General features: G+C 35.5%; 3 protein-coding genes across 5 annotated transcripts; 2 read left to right on the top strand and 1 right to left on the bottom strand.

The window, feature by feature from the left end:
- The first annotated feature begins 1021 nt into the window (after positions 1-1021).
- On the top strand, positions 1022-2401 carry LOC113869910 (protein JINGUBANG). The gene has a single exon (XM_027506430.1). The coding sequence runs from the start codon at positions 1022-1024 to the stop codon at positions 2399-2401; it is 1380 nt and encodes a 459-aa protein (XP_027362231.1).
- A 2071-nt stretch (positions 2402-4472) lies between these two features.
- LOC113868364 (extra-large guanine nucleotide-binding protein 1-like) lies at positions 4473-10302 on the top strand. 3 transcript variants are annotated; one of them, XM_027503829.1, is made up of 9 exons: positions 4634-5361; positions 5425-6068; positions 6169-6306; positions 6413-6517; positions 6639-6824; positions 7301-7478; positions 7726-7967; positions 8312-8475; positions 9203-10296. In XM_027503829.1, the coding sequence occupies exons 1-9, from the start codon at positions 4857-4859 to the stop codon at positions 9792-9794; spliced, it is 2754 nt and encodes a 917-aa protein (XP_027359630.1). In that variant the 5' UTR covers positions 4634-4856; the 3' UTR covers positions 9795-10296. The 3 variants fall into 3 exon arrangements, with proteins under 3 accessions (XP_027359628.1, XP_027359630.1, XP_027359629.1); XM_027503827.1 differs by having other exon boundaries at positions 4473-6068; positions 9203-10302; XM_027503828.1 differs by having other exon boundaries at positions 4634-6068; positions 6169-6301; positions 6408-6517.
- Positions 10303-10346: 44 nt separating this feature from the next.
- LOC113868365 (cytochrome P450 CYP82D47-like) lies at positions 10347-12822 on the bottom strand. Its single transcript, XM_027503830.1, has 2 exons — positions 11831-12822; positions 10347-11183 (listed from the first exon to the last, which is right to left on the bottom strand). Exons 1-2 carry the CDS (start codon positions 12791-12793, stop codon positions 10554-10556), a joined length of 1593 nt encoding a protein of 530 aa, XP_027359631.1. The 5' UTR covers positions 12794-12822; the 3' UTR covers positions 10347-10553.
- Between the last annotated feature and the right edge of the window lie 2421 nt (positions 12823-15243).

Genomic DNA, 15243 nt, shown 5'->3' with positions numbered 1-15243 from the left:
CCTTTTCTGCGACATTCACTTATTAAAACAAAATATGTAAGTTATATGTTTTTACTCCCTACAAAGTATCATAATGTTATTTTTGGTCACTTAAAAAATATTACTAAAATTAGTCCCTAATTAATCACCTGGTTTTGAAATTGGTCTCAGCCATGTAACTTCCGTTATTTTATGATGAATTAGCACGATATTTTGTTTCAGTAGCATTTATTTTAAAGAGGATAAAATTGTTTTTTTTTATAGCTTTTTAAAATTTTTATTTTTATTATTTTTATTGATTTGTATAATTTAATTAAAGATTATTTATATATAAAAAAATCTGATGAAGTAATATTTCTTTTTAAAAGTTTGTCATTCATTCCGTAGTATACATATGTGTACCTAATTTTAACAACAAAAAATCTAGTATAGAAGTTATAAAGATTGTATAATTGAATGTTAACCACGTAGTGCCTCTTGAAATGCACCAGTTTTTTTGTTGCAGGAAAAGAGAAAAACAAGCGCCAATTTTAGTCCATTGACCAAATCAAAAGTTGTTTTCCCAGGTCCAATAAGCTTGTTTACCCATTCAATGTCTAAAATTGCCCAATTGCTTAGTTTAGCAATCTGGATATCTCACCTAATCATATCATGATTCTCTCTCATTATCTAATCTTTCAACCTTTCCATTGACCATACTTTAGTTTAGCATGGAAGATAACTCGCGCAGTCACGTGCACAGAGAACGTAACACAACACAATAGCGCCACGTAGACATTGTCAACTCACCAGCAACAACTATGTGCCAAACAAAGTACCTTGTCAACCAATCCCAATCCCGAACCTCCCAACGTTCTTCGGTTTGGCACGACAAGGGATTACTAACATTTCGTCATGCGCCTATATCTCCTTAAACATTGCATGCATTTTAAATAAAACGAACAAAAAGCTTAGCCTATTCCCTTACCTTTGAATAACCTTTCGGCTTCTCAAACTATTTGTTTTACTTTGCACTTTGCATGAGTGCAAGGAAGGAATATTAATGGCAGGGTCATCGAGAAAAGGGCACATATTCGGAGACGAAGGTAGTGTCCAAGGACGAAAGTTTGGCAAGTTAAATAAAGACGATTTCGATGGTTATAACTCCGATAACCATCCAAGAAAAAACAGCCCCGTCACCATCGATGCACCCCATTTGGATCCTCAAATGGCTTCAGATAACTCTCCGTACGACCCTTCTCTTTCTCCTTTATCCAAATCTCCATGGTCCTCTCACATAAACGAAGAAGTTTCCGCCTCCAACGACAACGAAGTTCTCGTTGGCTCTCTAATTCGTGAGGAGGGTCACATTTACTCCCTGGCTGCATCCAATGACTTGTTATACACGGGGTCAGATAGCAAGAACATTCGCGTTTGGAAGAACCAAAAGGAATTCTCGGGGTTCAAATCCAACAGCGGTTTGGTCAAAGCCATTGTGATTGCAGGTGAGAAAATCCTCACGGGCCATCAAGACGGCAGAATCCGCGTTTGGAAAGTCTCTGGCAAAAACGAGCAACAACACAAGCGCGTTGCCACGTTGCCAACACTCAGAAACTACATTAAATGTTCGATAAAACCCAGCAATTACGTGGAAGTGAAACGACGGCGTAACGTGCTTTGGATCAAACACTACGACGCCATTTCCTGTCTCAGTTTAACGGAAGACCATTCCCTCATATACTCTGCCTCGTGGGACAAAACCTTCAAAGTGTGGAAAACCTCGAGCTTCAAGTGTTTAGAATCCGTTACGGCGCATGACGACGCCGTTAACGCTTTAGTTGTGGGATTTGACGGGTTGGTTTTCACGGGGTCAGCCGACGGAAGCATTAAGATATGGCGGCGCGAAGTGCAAGGGAAAGGGACGAAGCATTTCTTTTCGCAAACGCTGTTAAAGCAAGAGTGCGCAGTGACGGCCTTAGCGATTAACGAGGAAGGAACATGGTTATACGGTGGATCCTCAGATGGGTTGGTGAATTATTGGCTGAGTGATACAAAATTGGAGCATAAGGGCGTTCTGAGGGGACATAAGTTAGCGGTTTTGTGTTTGGCGAGTGCTGGGAATTTGGTGTTCAGTGGCTCTGCTGACATGGCAATATGCGTGTGGAAGAGAACGTTTAATAATGATCACACGTGTATGTCTATTTTGTCGGGCCATACTGGGCCTGTCAAGTGTCTCGCTGTTGAGAAGGACCCTGATGCCATGTGCAATGAACGCCGTTGGATTTTGTATAGTGGCAGTTTGGATAAGTCCGTTAAGGTCTGGAAGGTCTCCGAGAATCCTACCTCTGCGCCGCCGCACCACCACCCCCAACCGCCGCGGCTTAGTGTTGATCAGATTTCGAGGGGGTCGTCTTTGAGAAAATTGGGATCCAGAAGATACTAAACTAGGTTGTAGGATGGGACATCATGCAAGGACACGTGTCAGTCCGTGTTGGTGGTACTCTGTGTTCAGAGTTTAAGTATAAGTACGCAAAGTGACTGACTAATTAATTAGTTAGTGTTTGTGCACCAAGGAATGTAACGTGGTGATACCTAACGATTCATAATTTGGATATGTTTATGTTGTGTATACCATACTGGATACTGGATTGTGAATTGTGACTTTCTTCTCTCTTCTTACTCGCACAACATGTGTTCTTGTGTACAACTTTAGGGATCGTTAGTCTCTAATATGTCAAATGTTTGAATATTTGCTGGAAAAAATCACTAGCAAATGGTTCTCTTAATTCTCAGTTCAGGGATAGCTGTCACACCGATTATCTCTTAAAAAATTTAAAGAAGTTAGGTGAGAACGTTTCTTAAAAAATATATATATATAAAAACCTAAATTAATTCAATTTATTACATAGTTTTTTATTTTTGTAAGTATTTATTTAAAAAATTATTAGAGCTGAACCATTATCTATCAACTTTGTTAAACTATTAGGAGTGTGCACAATCCAATCTGATTCATCTCAAAGCAAAGGTGCGTTGGTCTGAATTTTGAAAATAAAAATTTAACGTTTTCACATCCCAACGGTGTACGTATATCCTTTGGGAAGAAAAAGACGGAGAGCGAAGATATATAAAGTAATGTATTAAATGAAAGATTCAATTTTTTCAACATACATTTAATTTTTTAATTGGTATAATTTTTTTATATAACCTGCGAAAGAATAATAAAAAAAAAGTTCTTTATGGTTTCTATTTACTAAAAAATAATTTTATCAGAGTTTTTGGATTAAAATTGCCGTGATAAAATTGGCCTAGCATTCTTTATTCGGTCTTTATAGTTTTTTGTTTTTGGGTAAATGGAGGGGAAGGAGGCCCAGAATTATAAACAAAAATAACTTGACAGTGGAATGTGTCCTGAGAATTGTGTGTTTGTGTTTTCGTCTTTACTTCTGTTTTTGATAAGCAGCATCGTGTCGAAAAAGTCTTCATGATTCCAAAAGCACCAACTTTTGCGAAAAGATGAGATTTTTATAAAATTATAAACTAAATTCATCTATGTCTACTATTTTAAGAACTAAAATATTTTTACTCATATAATTTATATCTTTGTTGGTATACAAAAACTTTATCGTACACTTTTAATAAAATTCATTTATAAATTAACTAATGTTGATCCAATTTTTATTTATAAAATATTGATATACTTCAGTTATTCAGTATGAAATATCAATGGTTAAGTTCATCAAATGATTCATTTTTATATAATTATTACACTATTTATAAGCATCCGAGGTAGTTTTTATTTTAACACATGTTGTGATGCAGTTAATTTATCAATTAATTAAAAAAGTACACTGATACATTCTTAAAATGTTTAAATCATGTTATCTCTTCATTTTATTTAAAAAAAATGTATTAATCTACAAAGTTCATCACACTTAGTAAGAAGATGAATCCTAATTCCTAACTAATAATGTAAAAACGTGCACTGTACTTGGATACCTTTTAATATGAACAGCTAGACAATTATGAGCAATTATTAATAAACACTCTTGAGAATTTTTTACTTCATTAATTACTGTGAATGTCACCCATATTTTACTTAGTATTAATTCAATCTTTAACTGTCTAAAAAGTAAAATGGGTTGCAAGGAAGCCTTTAGAATAAGAAGAAACAAAGGGGAGAGCCCATTGGGCAAAGGCAAGCCGAAGAATGAGATTCGGACATTGCATTTGCTTGGAGCATATCCCATAGCACATTGTTTAAGGACATATCCCATCATCACATGAATAAAAGGAAAAACCAAAAACATAAATCAAAACTTACTTATAATATATCGTTTGATTAAGATTAAAGAGTGACATCAATTTTTAATGTTAATTTGGTCGAGTGAGTTATTAAAGTGAAAAAATAATTTATAATTAATTGTAATAAAAAAAAAAGAATTGGGTTGGATAGGATGCGAATGAGGAAGCTGAGCTACATAAAAGGACAAAGTGATGGCCAGCTTGGACCCCACATGGCAAAAAAAGGAGAAAGATTCTTTCTTTCACTTTGCTTTTCCTTCCTTGCTTCGTTCTTTCACCATCTTAATACCAATCCAACACAACGCAACAACCTCTATTATGTCACATTAACTTTATATTATATTATTCCCTCTCTCACCTTCCACACCTAAAATTACCTTTTCTTTTTCATTTCCTTTATTCACACTCACATTCACTCCCATTAATCTATACACTTCGCTCCACTCATTATCATTATTATTATTTTTGTTATTGATAATCCCAATCATCTTCTGCAAACAACAAAATCCAGTTCTGTTTTTCTTTCATGGTTTTGTTGCATCATTCCTATTGGAGGCGATTCGGATTAGGGCTACACTGCATCTCTTTTCCCGACCATGTCGCCGGCGGCCCACGAATATTCTTTTGCCGTCGAGTACGACGGACCTCCGCTAACCTACGATCTCCCTCGGGCGCTTCCTATTAGCGTCGACAGCATTCCGGTCGCCGCCGTCGTTTCCCAGGTTTCTCTTTCCGACGCTCTAGCACTGCCGGTCGTGCAGCCGCTCCTACCATCGCAACACCATCATCACGCCGTGAAGGAGCTCAGAACGCACGGCTCTGAGCCTAGGGTTTCCAAGGAACTCGAATTAGCGTCCGAGAGAACAGTCTCGCCTACTTCCGTGATCGCCTTTGAGCATCGAGCTTCCCAGAGCAACGTTTGCGAGCTCTCCGGCGAGTTGAGCAGCTCCGGCGCGTTCGAGTTCTCCAACGGGAACGATGGCTCCGGCGAGTTGTCTGATTTGGGTGACAGTTCGAGAGTGCTCGAAGATTCGAGCTCGCGTGAGTTACCAGCGGAAGGTAGAACAATAAGCAGAACTAGAACTGAAAGCTCTAGTACCGGTGATCTTTGGGACAAGTCTGGGAGGAGTTCGGATATGTTGAGGGTTTCGAATGATGGAAAAGAGAGTTTGGATTTCAACGAGTTAAATCAGCAAGATTGGCCTTCCACTGAGTCAGTGTTGAGTTTAGAGTATCCGTCGACTCGGGTTTCTTCTTTGAAGGCTGAGGATTGCGATGGCAAGCGACCCCCTATTGTTACTTTCAATGTGGAATCTGATGATGATTTGGATGAGGAGTTTGATGTGGAGGACACTGTTACTAGACCGGTTAAAAGGGAACCTTTGACGAAGGGGAAGAAAGGGTCTTGTTATAGATGCTTCAAGGGGAATAGGTTTACTGAGAAGGAGGTTTGTCTTGTTTGTGATGCCAAGTATTGTAGTAATTGTGTGCTTAGAGCTATGGGGTCCATGCCAGAAGGTCGGAAATGTGTTACTTGCATTGGATTCCCTATTGATGAGTCCAAACGAGGCAATTTAGGGAAATGCTCTCGGATGCTAAAGCGGTTGCTTAATGAATTGGAGGTTCGGCAGATAATGAAGGCTGAGAGGTTTTGTGAAGCGAATCAGCTTCCACCTGAATATGTTTGTGTGAATGGGAAGCCACTTTCTTATGAGGAGTTGGTTATGTTGCAGAATTGTCCAAATCCTCCAAAGAAGCTAAAGCCAGGAAACTATTGGTATGATAAAGTGTCTGGTCTTTGGGGGAAGGTATTTGTCTGTTGATTTAGTTTTTTCTTCGTGCATTTGTGATTTGGTGTTTGGGTTTTTAAATGTTTCTGCTGATGCTGATTGGTTTGTAATTTCACAGGAAGGACAGAAGCCTTCCAGAATTATAAGTCCCCATCTGAATGTTGGAGACCCCATCCAACCGGATGCTAGCAATGGAAACACTCAGGTTTTCATTAATGGTCGAGAAATAACAAAAGTTGAGCTTCGGATGTTGCAGGTTGAAAATTTAGTGTATGCAGAGAGTTTTGAAAGGCTCTCTTAATAACCAAATATTGTTTATTGTAAAGCGACTTTGTTGAAAGAATCCTGTTTTGCTTGTGCAGTTGGCTGGAGTGCAGTGTGCCGGCAACCCACATTTTTGGGTCAATGAGGATGGTTCCTACCAAGAAGAGGGGCAGAAGAATACAAGAGGATATATATGGGGAAAGGTAACCCTTTTTTTCTTGAGTGGGGTGAGGAGGGGAAGGGGTGGAGGAAGGAGTTATTTCTCTCCTATTTTCTTCCAGACAAATGTTATTTACTGTGCACTCATTGATTTTTGGTTGTTAGGCTGGAACAAAGCTTGTATGTGCTTTCCTATCCCTGCCAGTTCCTTCTAGATCTTCAAATTCTTTGGGAGAACAACACTCCAATCTGGTTAGCAGAACCATTCCTGACTACCTTGAGCATGGAATAGTTCAGAAGCTTCTCTTAGTTGGTTGCAGTGGATCTGGAACGAGCACTGTTTTTAAACAGGTGATTTTATATCTGATAATGGAGTCTGTGAATTAAATCATACTTAGTACTTTCTTTGAATTAGGAGCATTAAAAATTGGACAGAATGTGATCTGTGTGACGAAAGAAACTTCTTGGAGTTTTCTGGACTCTATTTCACAAGTATTAACCTTGTCAATCACAATATTTTGTGGACACTCACACTAATAGTGTCAATCCTGCAAAGGTTGTTGTAAATGCTTATTGGATGCACGATTGTGTAATTTTCTTGTGTCATCAAGTGTTTCCTTGTTTAGCAAGGTCAATTTTGTTGGTAAGTGACAATTGACTTCGTATTTGGACACGGTATGGGATTCTTCATGGGTATATGAGGAATTGTTGAAGTGAAATTTTGATAAGCCTTCTCCTCAAAGTGAAAATAATGTCACTGATAGAAATGAGATGAGAAATACCTTTAAACGTCAATGTATTCATAGAATTGCAAATATGTATGGCAGGCCAAGATTCTTTACAAAAGTGTCCCATTCTCAGAAGATGAGCATGAAAATATAAAGTTGACCATTCAGAGCAATGTTTATGCATACCTTGGCATACTGCTTGAGGGACGTGAGCGTTTTGAAGATGAAAGTTTGGCTGATTTGAAAAAAGGGCAATCCTCTGTACTTGATACCACAGGTAGGATGCATTTTCTCCCTCCCTTACACTTCTTTGTCAGAGATGTGTGTTTTATATTGAACTTTGACTTAGTAGCCTAGATATCTTTCTTTTAAAGCACCAATTGTGCACCATCTATTCGTTACTTGTCAATCCAAATGGTTTGCAGCGTTCTTATGGTGTTATTATGTATGTAGTTCTGTTCTTATCTCCTTTCCTTTATATTTATACTAAAAGTTTGGCTGTTTGCAATTATGGTTTACTACAGGAACTAGTCCAAAACTTGATGATAAGACCATATATTCCATTGGCCCAAGATTGAAAGCATTCTCTGATTGGGTGCTGAAAACGATGGTAGCAGGCAAACTTGATGCCATCTTTCCTGCTGCTACACGTGAATATGCACCGTTGATTGAGGAATTGTGGAATGATGCTGCCATTAAGGCCACATATGAAAGAAGAAGTGAATTAGAAATGCTGCCTAGTGTTGCCAATTATTTCTTAGAGCGGGTAAGATTATTCTTTCTTTGATTTTATTATTTTGTCAGCGGGCTCTTGTCAAATGAATTGTGGGAAACCTATTTACATATTTATTTGTCACACTTTCATATGGAAGCACTTGTCAAGTGTTTTCAATTATATTAGGTGCTTTCAAATCCAGCTGTTTATGCGGATGAATTAACACTGCTTTTCACCTGTTAAGCATTAGAATGCTTCATTGATGTTATTTTTGCAAATAGTTGCACCATCTTGCTTCCTTATTTTCTTTTAAGTTTCCACTTCTATTTTTTCTTTCCTGAAGAAAGATTGTTGGGCTAGTATCTTTGACAAACTTGTTCTGCTCTCTGTTTTAGGCTGTTAAGATATTAAGGACTGATTATGAACCCTCAGATTTAGATATCCTCTATGCTGAGGGAGTTACATCATCCAATGGGGTGGCTTGTGTGGAGTTTTCATTTCCACAATCAGATTCTGAGGAAGCTGTTGACACTGCTGATCGACATGATTCTTTGGTTAGGTAGGTGAAAATATTTTGTGCCTGTCTCTAACAGAAGAAATATATTTGTGCCTGTTGTACATCGGAAATGTGTTGTGGCCCTGATTAACCTAATTGCTGTTGTAATTGTTTTTGTCTTGGAAAAAAGTAGCACTAGTAAACTGCCAAGGGATGTAAATGCAAGTACATCAGGACTAGAAAATAACAAAAGAAACAAAATGCAGGATAAGTATTTTAGAATTGTAGTAAGGAGCCTACTAAGGATAAATGCAAATATATTTTTCACTGGTACTTAAGAAACATACTGGAGGTTTCTTCCATTTGCATGGATATGGCTACGAATATGAGTGTTTCTATATTTGATATTTTAGTTCAATTTTTATATTCTTTGGATAGGATTGTGGACATCATACTGGAATGGCCATCAAAATGCTCTTATAGTCAGGTTTAATGTGAAAAAGTTGACCTCTCTTATGAGAAAGACGCATTCAAATTTGTGTATTTGTTTCAAATGCTTGGAATACTATTATTCCCAAAAGCATATCTAATTAGCAGAAATATCTGATGATGTTGCTGTTTTTCATGGATGTGAATTTGACTCGTACAGATATTTATGCGTTTCCTACCACAAATGTTTGTGTTAAGATATGTAACTTCTTTTTATAATAATAATTTGGAGGGGAAAAAGTAGTCGTTACAACTGCCCTTGAATGTTGATGATTAATAATACTTTTTGGTTGGTTAACAGGTATCAACTAATTAGAGTGCATGCAAGGGGGCTAGGAGAAAATTGCAAGTGGCTGGAGATGTTTGACGATGTTGAAATGGTCATTTTCTGTGTTGCCTTGAGTGACTATGATCAGTTTTCTGTTGATGGAAACGGTTGTCTCGCTAACAAGATGATATTGAGCATGAAGTTTTTTGAAACCATTGTCACTCATCCAACTTTTGAGCAAATGGACTTCCTGTTGATATTAAACAAATTTGATCTGTTTGAGGAGAAAATTGAGCAAGTTCCTCTGACTAAGTGTGAATGGTTCTCTGATTTTCATCCAATAATCAGTCGCAATCGTCCCAACAGCAATAGCAACAGCATAAATAATAATCCCTCCCTTGGTCAGCTGGCTTCCCATTACATAGCAGTTAAATTTAAAAGGCTTTATTCATCTCTTAGAGGACGAAAGTTGTACGTGTCCCTGGTGAAGGGGTTGGAGCCTGATAGTGTTGATGCAGCACTTAAATACGCCAAGGAAATTTTGAAGTGGAACGAAGAGAGACCAAACTTTAGCTTGAGTGAGTACTCAATGTATAGCACTGAGGCGAGTTCATTCTCTCATTGATTGCTAATTCAGGCAAGAGTTGTAAGTCATACTTGTGTATGGCTTGACATTTGTTCGTGTACATATACTGCTAACTAGAAGTAACATGGACCATTCCTTCTACAAGCTATCGACTTGTGAGATGCAGTGGACTGTAGACACATGTAGGTAAGGTTTCAAGGGGTTAAGGTATGTTGGTGAGTCAGTCAGCACATGCCACACAGATCCAAGTGTAATGTTCAAATTCATTTTTTATTTTTCTTATGTTAAAGTAATATTGTTATAATTTTTTTTGGGTCAATCTTTATGTTAGAAGTTGTGTATCACTTTTAGCCGGTCCGTCAAATATTTGAGTTGCAAGCCGGCTTTTGTGTGCTAAAAATACATGATAGACCACGGCGGTTGTATATCATTCAAGCTGGAGCTTTTCATTTTGACCCAAAAAAAAGCTGGAGCTTTTCTGTAGGCTCTGCGCGTCATTCTGTTTGCGAATGGTTTATAAAAGACATAATATACTTTAAAGTTATCCATTTACTTTAGCTCTTTTTAGGGTAAAGTGTTGAAATGAGAGTGGTGGAAAAAGATAATAGTAAATGTGAACTACGAGTTCAGAATTAACAGAATACTAAAAATTGCACCAGCTATCATAATACAGCACAGCCCTATTAAACACGTTATTACCTGACACAAAAAGAAAACATGTTATTAGAAGATGGAAAGCCCAGATTTCACATCCTAGAGGCTTCTTGCTCTTATTTTAGAAAAGTAGCCTAAAATAATCTAGTCCTCATAAAGATCGGTATCAAGGCGTGGAGTTAGGAGAACTTGAAGAGGGGTTGCTTTTAAATTTGTAAGTCCAACGCTCTCTGTCATGTCTATAACTTGATTTGAAGGAGAAGCCACATTGAAAGAGTGTAACAGTCTAGCCAAGGTCAAGAGCACCACACGCAGAGCCAGGGAGGTTCCTGGGCATGCTCGCCTTCCAGAACTAAAAGGGACGAGCTCATAGTTCTGACCTCTAACATCAACATCTTTGTGGGTTGTCAAGAACCTTTCAGGCTTGAAATCATGAGGATCCGGCCAAACACGACCATCCCGGTGGATCTTCCAAGCATTCACCATTAAGTGTGTACCAGCAGGAATTCGATAGCCGCATGAAAAGGTGCAGTCGTCCATGGCCGCACGAAACGTGATAATGGGACTTGGTGGATAGAGACGCAGGGTTTCCTTGACAATGGCTTGGAGGTAGACTAACTTCTTCATTTCACATTCTTCTACCTTCCTGTCCTTCCCAATATGAGTGTCCAGTTCTTCTTGGGCTTTTTTAAGTTCCGTTTGATGGTTGAGTAGCAGCGATAGCGCCCATGTTAGAGTGATCATGGTGGTGTCACTTCCCGCTAAAATCAGATTCTGCCAAGATATACCAGCTCGGGGTTCGAATTCAGTGTTAGATGTCAAACCAAAAAGGTTGTTTGAACCAAAAACTCCGATTTTCTTCTAAACAGAAGAAGGATGCTATACTAAATTAGATTGTACGATATAACATAAATCCGAAGGATATAAACAAGTGGACCCTTTTGGCAGCACAAAACTATTGGCTTTTGGTATATTCTTTGTTCCTTGTGAAAAGATTTAAACAGAGGAACCGAATTATTAAGAGTTTTTCTATATCGTACGATATAGTACGAAGCAACTTGTTTACATGCTATTGGCTGAATAAAAAATAAAAATAGAAGAAAATGGACAGGAATCACGGTGATGGGGCATAATTTATCCCGCTTATTTTACAACCAAAGGTGTAAATGCGTAATGTCCTTGGTTGGGAGCTTTAGCATAAGAGAAAGTATTTTATGCACAATTTTTGGGATGACTTTAAGTGTTTTTTTTTTTTTTTTTATTTTATACACGCAAATGAAAGGTACAAATAACAGACTTCTAAATTCCTTTTAGACTCCATCAAGCATTTATGGTTTTATTAAATAAGAGGCAAGATATATATAGTAGTAACAAGTAGCAACAAAAAAAATAAAATAGAAAATAGCCTAACAATTACTTACCAGGCAAGTAGCCTTGATGATAGTATCTGAATCATAACCTGAAATCTCTGCACCCTGCAGAACATTCAGCATGACGTCCATGAAATCTTGTTCATCCTTGCCATTCGTATTCCAAACTCTTTTCCTTTTGTGTTCCTCTAGCCACCCTTCAAGCAAAGTGTCTAATTCACTAGCAGTTCTCTTCATAGCCTTTTCATATCCATTGATATCTAACCACCCCAGAAATGGAACTGCATCAGATAACACAAACACCCCAAACAAACATACACAGTCTCTCATAGCTCTCTTATACCTTCTTGCTTCACCTTCTGCATGATCATCAGCAGCCCCATAATATGGTTTCCCTCCCACCATTCTCAAAGCAATATTGTGCGTCAAATCTCCAAACCACTGCTTCATATCTACCAAAACCCCTCCGTTTGTACAACCATCTCTTGACCATAACTTGTAAAGCTCCCTTACTGCAGCCTCTACCTCAGATCTTCTTGTGTTCTTGAGTAGTTCAAGCCTTTGGTTAGACAAAAGCTCAATGGTAGTTAATTTCCTTATCTCACGCCAATAAGGACCATAAGGAGTGAAGCCAAACATTGCATAGTTGTAGCCCATTAACTTAGAGGCTGCAACACAAGGCCTTGTGGAGAATGCTTTGTCATGCACAGTAAAACACTCTTTTGCCACCTCCCAGCTACTCAAAACCAGAACTTTGCATGAACCAAGTTTTATAGTGAAAATTGGTCCATGTTTGTCAGTCATGATCCCAAGTGTTTTGTGTGTAAGTTGATGAGCCCCGAAGAGGTGCAAATGGCCAATAATAGGCCATGCACCTGCTGCTTGTGGTGCACTGCAGATCTTTGTGTTAGGATTAGAAACAAGTGTTTTCTTAAATTGATAAAACAAGGCACCTACTAACAAGGCAAGAATGCCTGAAATGAGAGTTTTCAGCTGAAAAGCATCCATGACCATGACCCCTCTTGAGTTCCAAACTAAGCCAACAACTTATATAAAGAAATTTCATATTTGTCGGTTTCCTGTTGCTTTGCTTAATCGTGCATCACCTAGCATCTATCTAGGTGTCACTTCATCCCAGCATTCCATTTAAATTTTTCACTCACTCGATATAATGCAAGTCACTCCGCTGTGAGGATTTTGAGCCACTTGTTTTAAATTTGGGTAAAATAATTCTCTTTCATAACGTTGTCTTAAAAGATTCAAAAATAATTATTATTTAAAACAGTTGAATGTGTTTTACAATAATATTTAATGTTTTTGACATTTTTGAGGTTGCAGATTGGTTTGGTTTATTACGATCCAACCATCCTAAGCTAGACCAATTGCAAAATCAAGTGGTTTAGAGTAATTTTAACGTATGAAGTGCACTTCAATGTTTAATTGTAAAACAAATTCAGTGACAATTTATTTTCTATTTAAATTGGTAGTGTACTTTTATCTTTGAAAGTATAAGAAAGAAGGGTGGGCAAAACCAAATGAATTTAGTGATTTACGTGCAATTCGGCAAGATTAAGCCAGTGAACTTGTATAATTTATAAGCAAATGTTAGCTAATATTTTAAGATAAAATTAAAATATTTAAAACAAATGAGTTTATTTATCTTATTAATACATTATCATTATATATTTTTAACACAATTAAAAAAATGATGTACCCATTTCTTAATATCGTTGTGTTATAGTTATCAAACCCTTAGTGATATTTGAATCCCCGTGCTGCCATCCAATTCCTATCCTTTGTGTATGTATGTATGTAAGAGCCGTGACTCCAAATCGGTGAACCCCACTTTAGTGATTGTCTGTTTGGAATTTGTGAAAATTTCAGCAATAATTGATTCCAATCGAATCATCCACAAAAATTTTATTATATAAATGTATAAAATAAGAAAATAAAAAATACATTTATTGTTAATTTTAATTATATATATACAGGTATATATTGCTTTATTTATTGTTTCCGTTCATGTAGAAAACCGAAGATAGTACAGTTTTAGTATAGATTTTATTATCTATTTATTTATATGTTAAATTAAAGAGAATTTTTTTGACAAGTTAAATCTTTTAACAAGACAAAATTTAGATATAATATACAAATATAATAAAAATCAAGATTAAAAAATAGTTTAGTAGTTAAAATAAATTTCTATTTATAATTATAAAATAATATTAAAATATCAAAATTATTGAAATTAAACTTTATCTTTTGTAATATATTTTTTAAAAGAATAATTGTTTTCTTCACTTTTCTAAACAAATAATTTAATTTTAAATATTTTTAACATATTTCAAAGTATACTTAAATTAAGAGTAAAATATATATTTTTCTTCTGTAAAATATACATATTATACTATCCTTCATTTTATTATAAAATATATTATTTAGTCCATTTAATTTTACACTATACAATTTTTTAAAAATATTTTAATTTTTTATTATATATAAATTTACTAATTTATCATTTATCTATAGCTTAATTTTTATTTGTATGTCCTGATTTTTTATTTTTATCCTCAATTTTTTCTTTGAATGTGTTAAAATTATAATTCATTTATATCATGTACCTTTTCATTGAAGGTGATTTTTTTAGTTTTATTTTTAATATTTTACGTTGAAATAAGTCTTTAAAAATTTTATAATAATGACAAATTCTTATTAAATATTTTGAAACTTATAAATTTTTTTAATAAAAACTTAAAATAAATTAAATTATAATGGATTTAAGTTTTTGATAAAGGAGATTATAAATTTTTTAAATAGAAAAAATTAATGTGATATATATATTTTTTATTGAAGGATAATGTAATTTACTCTTAAAAATCAATTATACATATTTTTATTAAACATTTATTTAATCATTATTATTTTATATTTCATCTCAATTTTAAAATCACTTTATAACACAAAAGACATGTAATAGTTTTGTGAAATAATTTCTTTAGCCAAACCTTCGCCAAAACATTAAAGAAATGCAATTTGAGATGACTTCATGTAATTTTAAATACTTTTATTTTAGTTGAGCAAAATTATTGTGTACAAATATTTTTATGATCTATATTTATTGACATTTAAACTTAGGGACCTATAAATTAAAATAAAATAATCCCACCAATTAATCAAATTTGTATTTTATTTTACTACTTGTTATAAATACATGTTAAAACTTGATGTCATTTTTCATGATTGAATTGTACCAAATTATATATAAATGAAGTAACAGTCAATACTGCCTATGCCTATACGGTGAATCTTACTTTATTACATGATTTTAATTGTTTTAAGAAGTATCATCATTAATTCTTTATTTTAAAGGAATATATAATAAATTTAGATATTATTTATTATTGATAATAACATTAGTAATAACATCTATAATAATAATACTAATAAAAATATAAATTAACGTA

The sequence above is a fragment of the Abrus precatorius genome, unplaced genomic scaffold (assembly GCF_003935025.1).
Source record: "Abrus precatorius isolate BTA unplaced genomic scaffold, Abrus_2018 Scaffold6, whole genome shotgun sequence".
Classification (NCBI taxonomy): domain Eukaryota; kingdom Viridiplantae; phylum Streptophyta; class Magnoliopsida; order Fabales; family Fabaceae; genus Abrus; species Abrus precatorius.
Note: the sequence above shows the minus strand (reverse complement) of the source record. Positions and strands in the feature narration are given on the sequence as shown.